Raw genomic sequence first — 14,570 nt, 5'->3', positions numbered from 1 at the left:
CTGAGTCCCTGCAGATGGACGAATGTTTCTGCACGGTATCTGGTGCCCCCTCTGCAGGTCTGAGCTTTAACTAGCACATCTTGGGGTGGAGCTGCATATGTGTATTTTTAGTCTCGCTTTGATAAGTTGTGGTGCAGACTGTGTGTTAGGGGTTGGGGCTGGGTCTGCAGGGTCGGGTTACTACATGAAGCCAACGGCAAACCCAGGCTGTCTCCACCCTGAAAAGAATGACCACTGTGGGGGAAGGATATTGCCCCCCTTGTGTGTCCTCTGCTTTTGAAAGCTCTTGCCGGTTTCAGCAGGGAACTCATCAGTGTTTTCAGGGTGGTTGGCCAGAGACAGAGCAAACCCTCTGTTAGTTTCAGCTCTTCCCCTGCACAGTGTCATTGACAAAGCCCCTACCCACTTCTGGGCCAGCTACAATTACTCCTTCTGTTTAATCAGTGTAAGATAAGGCAATTCACTTTTTCTCCTTAGAGGTGAAACAACATGGTATCATTTATCTTCCCCTGGCAAATAAGTAAGGTGAACCAGCTCGTGCTGCCAGGCTTAAAGATAGTTTCCTTCAAAGAGCCCGGATGTCCATCGACAGATGAATGGATCAAGAAGATGTAGTAGATATATACAATGGAACACTACTCAGCCATTAAAAAGAATGAAATCTTGCCATTTGCAATGATGTAGATGGAGCTAGAGGGTATTAGGTTAAGCAAAATAAATCAGTCAGAGGAAGACAATTATCATATGGTATCAGTCATATGTGGAATTTAAGAAACAAAACAGATGAACGTAGGGGAAGGGAAGGAAAAATAAAATACGATGAAAACAGAAAGGGAGGCAAACCATAAGAGATGCTGAACTCCAGAAACAAACTGAGGGTTGCTGGAGGGGAGGGGGGGTGGGGAATGGGATAACTGGGCGGTGGGCATTAAGGAGGGTTCTTGAAGTAATGAGCACTGGATGTTATATGCAACTGATGAATCACTAAATTCTACCCCTGAAACTAAAAATATACTATATGTTAACTAAATTGAATTTAAATAAAAAAATTAAAAAAAGACAGCCTCCTTCCCTTCACAGAGAGGGCCCTCAGCCTGCAGGGACCACCCACTTAACAGATATGCACCTGTCACTACCCCTCCGTGAGCTTCCTGGTTTACATAAAAGTTGGCACTCCTCTGCAGGGTTATTCTGATATCCAGATAATAGTATTGGCTGGCAAAATTATTTTTGTAATACTTGTAAGAAAATTATCATGTCAAGGATGTACATCACTGCTATGATGACATTAGATGCATCAGCTGCCTTCTGAAAATCTGAAATGACTCTCCTATGAGGGGAAGAAATTTTATTTGAAGGCATTTCATTAAACCAAATAGGTCTTGGGAAAATTGGTTCTTTGCGAAAGATTCCACTTCGAGCCTCAGCTGATGCCATATTCCACAATAAAGCCTAAATGAGTTGAGTGTGAAAAATAGATAATAAAAAAACTGTAAGAAAATTCAGAAAGCTTTAAACAAATACTCGGCAATGAACAACCCATCGTTATTATTGTTCCAATGACCCTTTCTAAGTACAAAAGCAACGAGGGAAATCATAAAAGAAAATATCAATGGATTTGACTATATAAAAATAACAAAATAAAACCCTATATATTATAATGCACTTTACAAAGATTAGTCACTAGTACTGATGGTAAACCACATGCAAAATGGTGCTCTGCTTCCTTTAGAACCTGCAAATGAAGGAACTGATATAACCTTATAGGAGCTGAACTAGCGAAAATCTTTACACAGCTCTCTGTAAGACAAAGCCCAGAGGATACAGGATATCAATCACTGTGCCCGCTCTACCCATCCTCTTTTTAAAAGGGAAACCTCCCTTGCTGCCTAGGTGGCCTCTTTCTGAGACCTCTTTTCCTCCCTGGCTGCCTGGACCAGGGGTGGGTTTCTGACCTCAAGACAGCATATTCTTAAGCTGGCCAGCAGCTGCTGTCCTAGAGGTCTAGAAAGGATAGAGTGGGCCACTCAGTTTCTCTTTCTCATGATTTTGAGCTGAGAAATAAGCAAAGAATGAGCACATTCACCTGGGGAAGCATGTTAAAGGATGCTTTCAGGTCTAGCTGGGGCCAGAGCAAGCCAAAGGCTAGCAAGCAAGTCCTATCAGTCAGCAGGACCAGCAGGCTGCAAGAGCAGGCATGCGCAGAGGTGGCAAGAAGCCCGGAGGAAGGCCTGGGGAGGGTACACTGGGCTCTGACGCCCCCCTGGGAACTGGCTCTGGCTCCCATTTCAGCTTGGATGGGTCTCAGATCTTATTACTGCATATTGAGGAGATTCTTGCCTCCTAAACCTGAGCTAGCTCGACTGGATTTCTAGTTCTGAAAATCGAAAGAACCAAACTAAAAGCGATTGTTCCTGTGACCCAGAGCACAATTCAAAGTGATGTGGGCTTCATCCTTGAGAGACAGGAATGGGAAATAATTACAGTAAGTAGAACCGTAATGAATGGTATTTTATCTTTTCTGGAGAAAAGGTTCTTATGCACAGAAGGAGGCCGTTCAGCCCGGAGACCGACCGTAATTGCTGTAAGGATATTTGCTCCTGTGGGCAATGGATGCCCTGGGAAGCTTTATCACGACTGTGAGAGCCTGTCTCTCAAAGCTCTTTTCTTTGTTTTGATTTTCTTTGGGCCTAGCGCTGCCTATTTGCCAGCCTTCCAATAACTAATCTACTCTGTTTCTTAAGAGAAAATGCCCCAGATGGAGGCAGTTTAAGAACTCCTGTCTATAAAGGAACATCCTCCATGGTCAATTTAACACTCGCTTCTCCAGTTTACAGTGAGTTTGATTGGCATGGCTTTCCTGAATCCATCCAGACAAGGCCAGATCCTGGGCCCTGGTTCCTTCATTAAGGTAGGACCACCATGTCAGGACTCTGGGAGAGCAGTCATCCATCTTTTTTGGCTGTCATTCGAACCAAAGCAGGGCTTCCTTCCTTATACATGACAATTATTAGTGTTACCTCTTGTCAGTTAATATACTTTACAGCCCTCTGGCTAGCTCAGATCATTTTTGTTTGTTTGATCTCCAAACTATGACAGCAGACACTCAGTCCATTCTGTGAAGACATCAGTCAGGTTGGTTATGGGCTGTCACTCAGATAACTGCCTATCTGGGAGTTTCAGCGTTCCAGATTGTTGCCGGAGGGAACTTGAGGAATCAGCTTCACCCTTTTTGTTTCTAGCTGCCCTGAGCCATCTCAGAAAGAGGCCCATCTATTCTGCTTTTAAGTAAGATTCCTAGAGTCTCTATCCATTTAAATTACCTTTTGGACACGATGTCTTTTCCCACAACGAACTGTATTTTCAATACAAGTGAAAATTATCTTTTTCCTTTTTCAGACTCTTTAAAGATGAATTACAATTTGTTGGTCCCTCTGTATGACATCACGTCATCTACAGTCCGCTCGCTTCCGACTAAGTTCCTGAGGCAGAAATCTGCGTCATGTAGCAGGCTCATCTGCTCACAGACGATTTTTTTCTCTAGTAAGTTAACATTTTGCACCACCAGGAGAAAGTCACCAAAGAAAAAGCCAGCTTGCAGAGCTGAGCCCCGTGGGCTGTAGAGAAGCACAGGACTATACACAGCCCCCTTTCCCCTGCATTTCTTCTCTTGGTCCAGCGTGGTCAGGGCGCTTTCCGCGAAGAAATGGCTTCTTTCTCGCTGTGCGGCTCTTCCCATCTTGTGCGTATTGGTCACGTTTCTGTAACTCAGCACCTCAACCCTTCCCAGCGCCCCCTCTTCTAACACGAAGACTCAAACTGGAAAACAAATCTGATGTTTTAGATAGTGTTTCCCTATGTATTACAAATTTAACACTTCTTTCTGTTTATATCATTGTTTTTGTTAGGATTGTAATTGGTTTTGTTAGAGCTCCAGTTATAAAGTTGCATGGGTTTTGAGAGATCGCCCCAATCTCAATTTTCTTACCAGGCCGATTATTTTTTAGCATGTAATTCTGCATTTCTTCCATTGTAACAGAAGCACTGATACTTAAAACTAGCTTTTTGAATTCCCCGTGCACAGCTTTCTTTTTTATAGGATACATCACTTTAACTGTTATCTTTTCTCATAGGACCTACAATTTGTTCCTTTACAGATATCTGTTTCAAACCACAGACACATTTCTGAAAGGTCTGTAGTGAACTTGGTTGTTGTGTGCCCAGCGCTTCTTCCTTTGGAGAAAGTTAACTCTTCAGTTCCTTACAAATCTTGTTCAGTTTATGTGGTGCAGGTGGGTTAAGCCCCTGCCTGAGGAATGGGCGGAGCCATCCAGGTCCAGCCAATCAAAGTGTTTCATTCCCCTTGGATGGAGGGATTGCTTTAGAGATGGGCACATGACTCAAGCCAGGCTAAGCATCCTCCCTCCAGGGACTTTTTGCCAACATTGTTGGGAAAGATCGCATTTACTGGGATTATGAATTCCACAGACCATGTAAACTGAGAGCTTTCAGAGCTACCTTGTCACTAAATGGGGTGAGGCCGTCAGGAACTTAGTCAAGTAGCACTGAGAGATGGAAGGTTGGAGGGGGAGGAGGGAAAGAAGGGTACATGTGAAGCCAACTGTACTCCTGGGGCTTGCAGGTTACACGAGACAGTAAATTTCCTTTTATCCTTATAGCCAAACATCCTGGCCAATACAAGTTGAGCACAAATTAATTGAATTTTTTGGTAAGTGTAGTTTAAAGAAAAACCACACAAATACTCTAAAGCACAGACAGAGCTTGTTATTGAAAATAAACACGTGGTGAATTGTTTCATAAAGCCAAAGATCTACTCATCCCCTCAGCTGCTCTTCTCTGAACCATCTCTCTTCCCGTAGAGCAAATGCAACGTGCACATGGAAATGCTGGGCAGAGTGAAAGTCTTGGCTTCTGCTTTTCTTAGTTTTGAGAATAGAGTATTTTTCCACTTGGTGGTAACACATTTTTATTTTGTGGTCACTGATGATTTCTACGCCTGCCCTTAATCAGGTTTTCTCTGGTGCTTATTGGTGACTGTTTTGCATGAAGCAAAAGTACTTCATGACACCCATTCCTATAAACCTCATCTAAGTTAATGCTTTGAATTTGCTCATGTTTCCTGAAGCATCACTAAACCCACTCAGCTGGAATTGTATGGAGCCTGAAAATACAACCCCGCTATTCTATTTTCCAAACCACTGAAGAGGATGGTTGAAACCCATATGGGACACTGACTCCTACCAGGGCTGTTGCAAGGCCATAGCAGATCTTTCTGCAAACCAGAAAAAGTCATCCCTTCCTAAGGGCAGACACAAGCCAGGACTGGTGTACATGGAAATGAGAGCAAGGGCAGGCTGTGTTTCAGGCGCCACCCGCCCCTGCAACAAAGCCCCAAAAGGCACAAGACAACCTATCGTTAATCATGTTACAAAGACCCTTTTCATCTTCTTGAGCTGTGTGTGCATGAGCTAGGGTGTAGTTTGAGTCTTTTGTTGGGTACACTGGATAAAGGCCAAAGATTCAGGAGACCTGAGTAACAGCTGAGTGAAATTTTAAACTCAGAAGAAAATGTCAAAGTCAGATAAATCTGAATTTATGGAGATCATAAACTGTATTTAAAAGTTCTGCAGTTGGACAGAAATGGAATTTGATTCTGACTTAGTCACACAGCAGGCAACTTCACTGAAACTCCATTTTTTTAAATCTGCAAAATAAAGATAATTCCTATTTCACAGAACCTAGATTATGTCAATGGTAAGACTCATTTTCATTCCAGAGGTTTGTAAAAGGTGAAAAAATGGCCAAATGTATCTTGATTTCAGAAGTGTTAAGACTAAAAATTGTGATCTAGAATATACAACATAAGGTAATACTCTTGCCCCCCTATAGGTCATGGCTCTTCTTTGCTAGGATTAAATGAGATAGTGTATGTCAAGGTTTGGCACGGTGCAGTCAGTGCTTAATACATGGTAGAAACTGTTGTTGGGGTGGTTGTTAATTGGGACTATGACAAAGAGTAACAAAAGATATACTTAATTCAGGTCTTCATGATCCAGCGAAATGACCCGGATGTCATCTTTCCCCTACTCCTGGATAAGCTACTAGAAGCCATCATGCACCAACAGGTCCAGAAGCAAACCTCAAGGGAAGATCCAAGTACAGAAAAGCACACAACTGAAAATCGTCCTATTTATCCTGCTGATGGAGACCTGGATCTGAGAAATGATTTTCCCAGTGCCCAAATATGTAAGAGAAACATTTTATTAAAGAGTGTTGTTCAAATGGGGGGAGGGGTGGCTGGGGTCCTTTGAATGTGGAGTAGGAGAAAGAAACTTCCAGAGTGTTTTGTTAGCTTTCTAGCGTTTGGTGTTTCCCTTCACCTCCCGCTAACAGCTACTGCTATTTCATTTCCTGTGACTTGTGAATTGATCACTGATTGGCCCACTGGTGAAAACCCTTCTGTGTGGCATCCTGTGATGTTCGTTTTCATTTAGGCCTGGAGGGGTCGGTGGAGGATGAAGAGGTGCCAGTCAAGCTCTTTCCCCTGCCTCCAAAGCAGCTGGCTCCTGCACTGGTCTAGGGGTGGGCCTTATGCCAAAGGACAGCCCTTCATTGTTCCTTGTTGCCAAAGACAATGCTGCCAGGGGTAGAACACTGATGTAGAAGAAGAAATGCCAGAATTCTAGCAAGTGAAAAGTGGTCTGGTTGATGCAGTCTATTTCTTTCCCCCCCAGTGTGGTCTCAATGGCATTTTTAGAGATATGATGAATGGAAGCAGGGCATATGTGAATGTGTCAAATACACAGCCCACGTGATGAAAAGCAGTCTAATGCTCTTATGTATGGGACATGTAAATACAACGAAACGCCTCTCCTACAGAAACGAAGACTCTACTTTTTTCGGGGAGATTCTGAATTGGCTATTTCTTCCATTTCTCATTTCAACTGATTTGACATCAGAATTGATGTAAATGGTGTGCAGAGAAGGACAGAAAAGGACTTGGTGGCAAGAGTTTATCTCCCTAATTTCGGTTGGCTTATTACAAGAAACGAAAATAACATGGACGTTTTGGTTGACTTATTGTGCCATGTAAAATGAGATATTATATGGTTATAACTGAATTGCTAGCCTTTAGGAACTTTTGAGGATGAAACTCAAGTGATAGTTCTAGATCACAATGTCAGAGAAAAACAAATTACCCAGGAAGGAACCTGAACTTGAAACACATGGGCTGGTTGATCTGTAGTTCACAAATATAGTTTTCATTTCCTCTCTGCAGGCCAATTCCATGTGCACTCCACAGCATCCCATTCCCACCTCAGGGTCCAGAGGCAGGATGTGGCACAGTTTGGGAGTGGAGCTGAGTCACCATCCCACACATGTGATGGTACATCTGTGCCAAGCTCCCACCTCCTGACTCTGAGATTCACTAAGTCTAAGATTTCAGTCACTGGGGACTGAAAATTCCACTTGATTTAATTTCTCCCTAGGAAAAATTGCACTTAGAAAGGTCACAAATCTGCTGAAGCCAGTTTCCTTCAAGATTGCCTTGGAGATTTTAAATTTAAATGTGTGTACAAGTTCCACCTTGTCTCTGACATGCAGTGATGGTAGGTGACTTCCTGGGGTCAAGCACCATGAAAGCTTGTTCAGTAATGAAGCTGAGTCTCAGTGACCCACCTTACCTGGCCCCCTTTGGATCAAAAGCACATTAGGAAGACCGGTGGCCAGGGGATGGATCTTAGTCTGCTCTTTGCATAAAGTAAAGGAAGAGTGACATTGGCACTATTAGCACCACTGAACTAGCTACTTTCTTGGTAGCTAGCTTGAAATCTCAACACTGCTATGAGCTCTGCTTGTTATGATCCAGAAAAAACAAAGGTCCACTTGCCCAGGGTTTCTGCTAGCATTTCTGGACCCTTTGTGTGTCCAGATCATCCTCTCTGAGAGATAAATTAGAGCCCTCACACCCTCTGACTCTGGCTCTTGGGCAGGGCACAACCTGCAGAGCTGTAGGGCAGCCTCTAACTTGCCTTCTCTTGAGAATGTGGCAAACCGGATCCATGAACATATGATATTGCACCAAAACTATGAAAAATTCAGAATTATTTGTGATAACCACCGGTACTCCAGGTGAAAAACTATATTGGTATAGGCCATTGGTGTCTTTCATCATGAGTCTATTTCATTAGTGTTGTAATGAACACTTTGATTTCATTTTGGTTGAGAGAGTTAGATATTTTTCAAGAGCAAAACTTTATGTTACTTTTTGGGGAGAAGCAGTTTATAAAAGGTCTTTCCCTCTTATCCCTCCAGGGATAAAAACAGACCACTGGGTCCTTTGAGTCTCACAAGGCTGACAAGTCTTGTCCCTGGATGCACTGAGGCCTGCTTCCCCTACCCTCCCTCCCTTCCTTCCAAGCCACCCAGCCAGGTGGGCCAGCACGGTCCCGCTGCTGGGCCTGGGCTGCTCCTCAGCTCTGAAGTCCTGGCACTGACGATGGGGCACTGACCTAGAACCAATTTCCTTATTAGTTTGGGTCACTGACCCCTCTGAGAATCAGACAAACTATGGATATTATCTCCAGAAAAATGTACACACCCTTAACACCCAGGTTTCTGCTTTTTTTTTTTTTTTTTCATGTAGTTTTAGGGGTTTGGGAATCCAGGTCAAGAAAGGAGTTTGTAATCTTTGTTTTTTGCCAGGGAACCTTCTGGCAGCCTGATGAAACCATGGACCCTCTCACAGAATGATGATTTTTTTGGGTGCATAGAATGAAAAATACATTGGATTTTAAGAGAAATCAGTTATACTGAAATAGTTATCCAAAATTTAAAACTTTTTGTGATACAGAAATATCTATATGCTTTTATATAAATGCATTAAATAATAAGATCTAATGGCAAGTCTGATAACCACCATAATTTTGAAGTCCTAATGAATATAAAAGATATTTTATGATATCTGCCACACTGGGCTGTGAAATGAAAATGTCTGTAATTTCCATGGATGACAGGTGTTGCTAGTCCTACTGGGGTCAGCTGCCTCCATTCATCACTGAAAATACACTAAATTGCAGTTAGAGGTTGGTGAAAATAAGGGCTCATTTCCCCCCTCCCCATCTGAGTTCCCAGATCTTAGGTTAAGAACCCCTGAGATTATAGAGATTCTCTGCACGGTGCTGGGCATGGCTCAGGGCCCGGTTGCCTCAGGCGGCAGAGGAGAACGTGAGACTTCTTTTTAGAGACTGAGTGCCTGAAGCTGTTGTAATTTTCCATATTCTGTAGGAAAAGCCAAAGGGGACACTCACAGTGGCTTCTGTCTTGTCCTCACTTATGAGGGGAGGAAGGTAGGGACAAGGGAGATAGATGTAGAAAGTCAGCTTCTCTGGCAAGAAGCAAAGGCACAAGGGGCCCCTCTGCAGAGCTGCCTCAGCCTGGGAGACACCCTGGGTGTCTTCTAGCTTGGGATGAAGGCAACATTTTCCTCTCGCTTTGACAAAAATATGAGGCATATTTTTACCGAGTTTGCCTCCTGGCTTAACCTCATCTTTCCGGGCATGCTCACCTAAGTGGCAGAGCTCTGCTGGGCACCTGCATCCTGGGAAGGCACAGAGGCTCATTTTCCTTCTCCTCCTCCCACTGGCTTATTGAGTGGTGCTGAAAAATGCAAAATGCACACCTGTGCCCCAGATGCTAAGTATAAGCTTTGGGGGGGTGTGTGTAGAAGTGTTCCACAGCACTTGAAAATACGAAATGTCACTGTAGTCTTGCCTTTGTGACTAGTTGAGCTATTGTTGAGGAACACCAGGGGCAAAGCAAAACTTTCTCATTGGGATGCTAGAGCTCAGGCCTGCATGAGGATGAAAAGTTCAAGTTCTAGACAAAAGAAAACACTTTGCCTGATGGATGGTAGGGGAGATGACAAACTTCCAAGGAAAGGCGCTCTCAAAGCAGCTTTCTTGGCAGGAATGTCTTGAAACTCAGCTTCATGGTTATTCGGAGGGACTTCATGACCTGATTTTTACCAGGAAAATGGTCTGTGAAAGAGGCTCACAGAATATCATCTGCTTACCAATTTTATTTCTTGTTTCATTTATACTTTCTCCCAGGGCCTTCGCTTCAGAAAATCTGCAGAGGGGAAAAAAAAGAATTTGTCTTTTTCAGTTAATCCCAAATTATGCTTTAAAAATAATAGATTCCTGGGGTACCTGGGTGGCTCAGTTGTTAAGCGTCTACCTTCGGCTCAGGTCAAGATCCCAGGGTCCTGGGATTGAGCCCTGCATCGGGCTCCCTGCTCTGCGGGAAGCCTGCTTCTCCCTCTCCCACTCCCCCTGCTTGTGTTCCCTCTCTCACTGTGTCTCTCTCTGTCAAATAAATAAAATCTTAAAAAAAAATTATAGATTCCTGAGAACTCTCTAAAATAATTTAAAACTTTATGGAAAGATATAAAAGAAGATCTAAATAAATGACATATAGTGGGCTTAAAAATAGAGCTAAAATTTATATTAATTACTGGTATCGTGAATTTTTACTTCTCTATCCAGCACAGAATATTCATCCTCATATTCTGTAATTTATGATTTGCAATTTTGAGTGTTTTATGATGCAAGGGTACTGGAATAAAAGCATGGCTGTAAGACTTTTGTACCCTGCCCTTCTCTATTAATCACAGTACCAAGATCCTATAGATATAGTTGAGAATACATGCTTACTATAACTTAAATAACATTTTTTTCCTGATTATAAAGTAATAGGTGAGAGGCTGGCCAACTATGGCTGGTTGTGAGACACATCCAGGCCACCACCTACTTCTGTAAATAAAATCGTAATGGACCATAGCCACTGCGATTCATTTAGACATTGTCTATGGCTGCTTTCATGTCGTGTAGGCAAAGCTGAGTAGTTGTGACAAAGATTGTGCGGCCTGCAAAGCTGAAAGTATTTACTATCTGACCCTTGACAGAAGAAGGTTACTGACTCCCGTTGTATATGATGTTAAATCACATTTTGAAAGTATGAAAAGAGAAAAAAAATCCCTAATAACTCCTCCCCAGAAATCAGCACATTTTGCGCTTCATTCAGTCTTTTTTCTACTCCGTTTTTATAGAATTAAGATCGTACCATCCATATGATTTTGTGCTTTGGTTATTTTTCACTTAACAGTACTAATCCCTCTGCACGTCATTAGAAGCTTATCCATTGTCTTTGATGGCTGTCTACTAGTCTGCCAGATGGTTGTGTTGATGTTTACTTAATGACTCCTATATATTTCCAACAAATATGGATGAGATGCCCGCTGAGAGCCCAACTTTGTGCTGGCAAAGCAGTGTAGGATCTGGCCTATGTGAGAAACACGCAGTCTGATCCCCTATACATGGGGAGCCCTTAAGAAATGTCAGTCTACTTTTTCGCAACGGGTTTGCCGCCAGAACACAGGTGTCATGAAAACCACCGCTCAACCTAAACCAAAATGGGAAAGGAAAAGACTCACATCAACATCGTCGTCATTGGACACGTAGATTCGGGCAAGTCTACCACTACTGGTCATCTGATCTACAAATGTGGTGGGATCGACAAAAGAACTATTGAAAAATTTGAGAAGGAGGCTGCTGAGATGGGAAAGGGCTCCTTCAAGTATGCCTGGGTCTTGGATAAACTGAAAGCTGAACGTGAACGTGGTATCACCATTGATATCTCCCTGTGGAAATTCGAGACCAGCAAGTATTACGTGACCATCATTGATGCCCCAGGACACAGAGACTTTATCAAAAACATGATTACAGGCACATCTCAGGCTGACTGTGCTGTCCTGATTGTTGCTGCTGGTGTTGGTGAATTTGAAGCCGGTATCTCCAAGAATGGGCAGACCTGTGAGCATGCCCTTCTGGCTTACACACTGGGTGTAAAACAACTAATTGTTGGTGTTAACAAGATGGATTCCACTGAGCCACCTTACAGCCAGAAGAGATACGAGGAAATCGTTAAGGAAGTCAGCACCTACATTAAGAAAATTGGCTACAACCCCGACACAGTAGCATTTGTGCCAATTTCTGGTTGGAACGGTGACAACATGCTGGAACCAAGTGCTAACATGCCTTGGTTCAAGGGATGGAAAGTAACCCGTAAAGATGGGAATGCCAGTGGAACCACACTGCTTGAAGCTCTGGATTGCATCCTGCCACCAACTCGTCCAAATGACAAGCCCTTGCGTCTGCCTCTCCAGGACGTCTACAAAATTGGTGGTATTGGTACTGTCCCTGTGGGCCGAGTCGAGACTGGTGTTCTTAAACCTGGGATGGTGGTCACCTTTGCTCCAGTCAATGTTACAACTGAAGTAAAGTCTGTTGAAATGCACCATGAAGCTTTGAGTGAGGCTCTTCCTGGGGACAATGTGGGCTTCAATGTCAAGAACGTATCTGTCAAAGATGTTCGTCGTGGCAATGTGGCTGCTGACAGCAAAAATGACCCACCAATGGAAGCAGCTGGCTTCACGGCTCAGGTGATTATCCTGAACCATCCAGGCCAAATCAGTGCTGGATATGCACCTGTGCTGGATTGTCACACGGCTCACATTGCTTACAAGTTTGCTGAGCTGAAGGAGAAAATAGATCGTCGATCTGGAAAAAAGCTGGAAGATGGTCCCAAGTTCTTGAAATCTGGTGATGCTGCCATTGTTGATATGGTTCCTGGCAAGCCTATGGCTGTTGAGAGCTTCTCTGACTCTCCTCCTCTGGGCCGTTTTGCTGTTCGTGACATGAGACAGACGGTTGCTGTGGGCGTCATCAAAGCGGTGGACAAGAAGGCCGCTGGAGCTGGCAAGGTCACCAAGTCTGCGCAGAAAGCTCAGGGGGCTAAATGAATATTATCCCCAATACCTGCCACCCCAGTCTTAATCAGTGGTGGAAGAACGGTCTCAGAACTGTTTGTGTCAATTGGCCATTTAAGTTTAATAGTAAAAGACTGGTTAATGATAACAATGCATTGTAAAACCTTCAGAAGGAAAGGAGAATGTTTTGTGGACCATGTTTTTTTTGTGTGTGTGTGGCAGTTTTAAGTTATTAGTTTTTAAAATCAGTACTTTTTAATGGAAACAACTTGACCAAAAATCTGTCACAGAATTTTGAGACCCATTAAAACAAAAGTTTAATGAGAAAAAAAAAAAAAAAGAAATGTCAGTCTTTCCCTTCTCCTCTCTGCCATGGAATTTAAAGGGCAACCAAAAAGCTATGAAACAAATCCATAATAAATGGCTACAGCAAATCATTGTGCTACCATGGATAACTGTGGCTAAGCCACTGGAGTATGACTAGGGAGGGGCCTGTCCATGAGTGGAGAGTAGGCAGGAAAGCTTCATGTACAAGGTAGGATTGACCTGGCTTTTATGGATGCATAGGACATGTTAGAAAACTCTACCCACCATCATGCTTCATTAACTATCAACACCGGGCCAATTTGATTTTAATGATCGCCTCTCTCCGTGTTCCCTCCCCAGCCCCCCAAATCTTTCTGGATCCCAGTAAATCCCAGGTATCATGTTCTTTTGTCTCTAAGCTCTTTAGTGGTGTAGGATTTTGTTAGAGGAGGTGGGAAGAGGAGGGCATTCCAGGCAGGGGAACAACGTGGGCAGAGGCCAGAATGCTGTGACGGCCGGGCCTGTGCTTGATGGAGGAGAAGTGTGAATTATGTCACCGCTATTTTCCGAGTCTGGCTGCTTGGCCTGTGACTGTAGATGGGAAGTTTCCAAAGAAGGGGACTAAATTTCCTCTCACTGTTAGGTTTCTTGGAACTCCACCCCAGCTCCCTTATTAGGGTGTTCAGGCTTGTGACAGATTTATGGATGTGCTCTCTTCAGCTAGGGCCTGTCACCTTTGGGAGAGAAATGCAGTCCCATTTGATGCCATTCAGACTGAATTTGGTTCAGCAGACATTCAGGTAAGTCTCTGTGCTGGGCTCTGTGGGCTCACACTGGCCTTTGCCTGTGGGGCAGGTGGCATCTAAGGGGTGGTCCAGGCCACTCAGAAGATGAGGGCTATTTTCATTCTGTAAGTTCTGCCAAGCGAGGGGACTATAACTGTCTGATTGTTGCCTGTGTCCATTCCCAGCCCCTAGGACTCCACAGGGCTTGACAATCCTTCATTGCTCGGTGAACGACTCCTCTTAATGCCTGTTCTTGCAGAGTTCACTCACCCATTTGGATTCTTGAGAATAAAGAAGATATGAGAGAAAGGCTGCAGAGCTGCTGAATGGAGGAAACCAGAATAGAGAAAGAAAAGGGGAAGATAGCGAAGTAGAACAGGCAGTCTTCACAGCAGCTGTTCAGAGAAGCCCCAGTAGGGGGCCTGGGCTGGGGCTGGAGCCCCACCCCAGCCTCGGCGGTGCCCCCACATGTCCTGGAGGGCATGGCAGAGGGAGCTGCTTCGTGCTGTGATGAACCCACTCCAAAGAGCCGCCCTGCCAGGGCTGGCAGACCCAGTGGGGGAAGCCACCAGCTGTTCCAGTCTCTCCTCTGCAGCGCAGCGCCAAGCTAAAATGGACTTTCCCACTGA

General features: G+C 44.0%; 1 protein-coding gene across 4 annotated transcripts in view; it reads right to left on the bottom strand.

The window, feature by feature from the left end:
• KIF6 (kinesin family member 6) overlaps nt 1-14,570 on the bottom strand; it is a 465,199-nt gene that overhangs the window by 86,759 nt on the left and 363,870 nt on the right. For all 4 annotated transcript variants that reach the window (XR_003521659.2, XM_027603428.2, XM_027603429.2 and 1 more), the window contains one exon: nt 10,097-10,152. Coding sequence is in view for 3 of the 4 variants with exons in the window: in XM_027603428.2 (XP_027459229.1) it covers nt 10,097-10,152 (56 nt within the window). In the remaining variant the exon portion in view is untranslated. The remainder of the gene's footprint in view (nt 1-10,096; nt 10,153-14,570) is intronic.

Source organism: Zalophus californianus, chromosome 7 (genome assembly GCF_009762305.2).
Source record: "Zalophus californianus isolate mZalCal1 chromosome 7, mZalCal1.pri.v2, whole genome shotgun sequence".
NCBI lineage: Eukaryota > Metazoa > Chordata > Mammalia > Carnivora > Otariidae > Zalophus > Zalophus californianus.
Note: the sequence above shows the minus strand (reverse complement) of the source record. Positions and strands in the feature narration are given on the sequence as shown.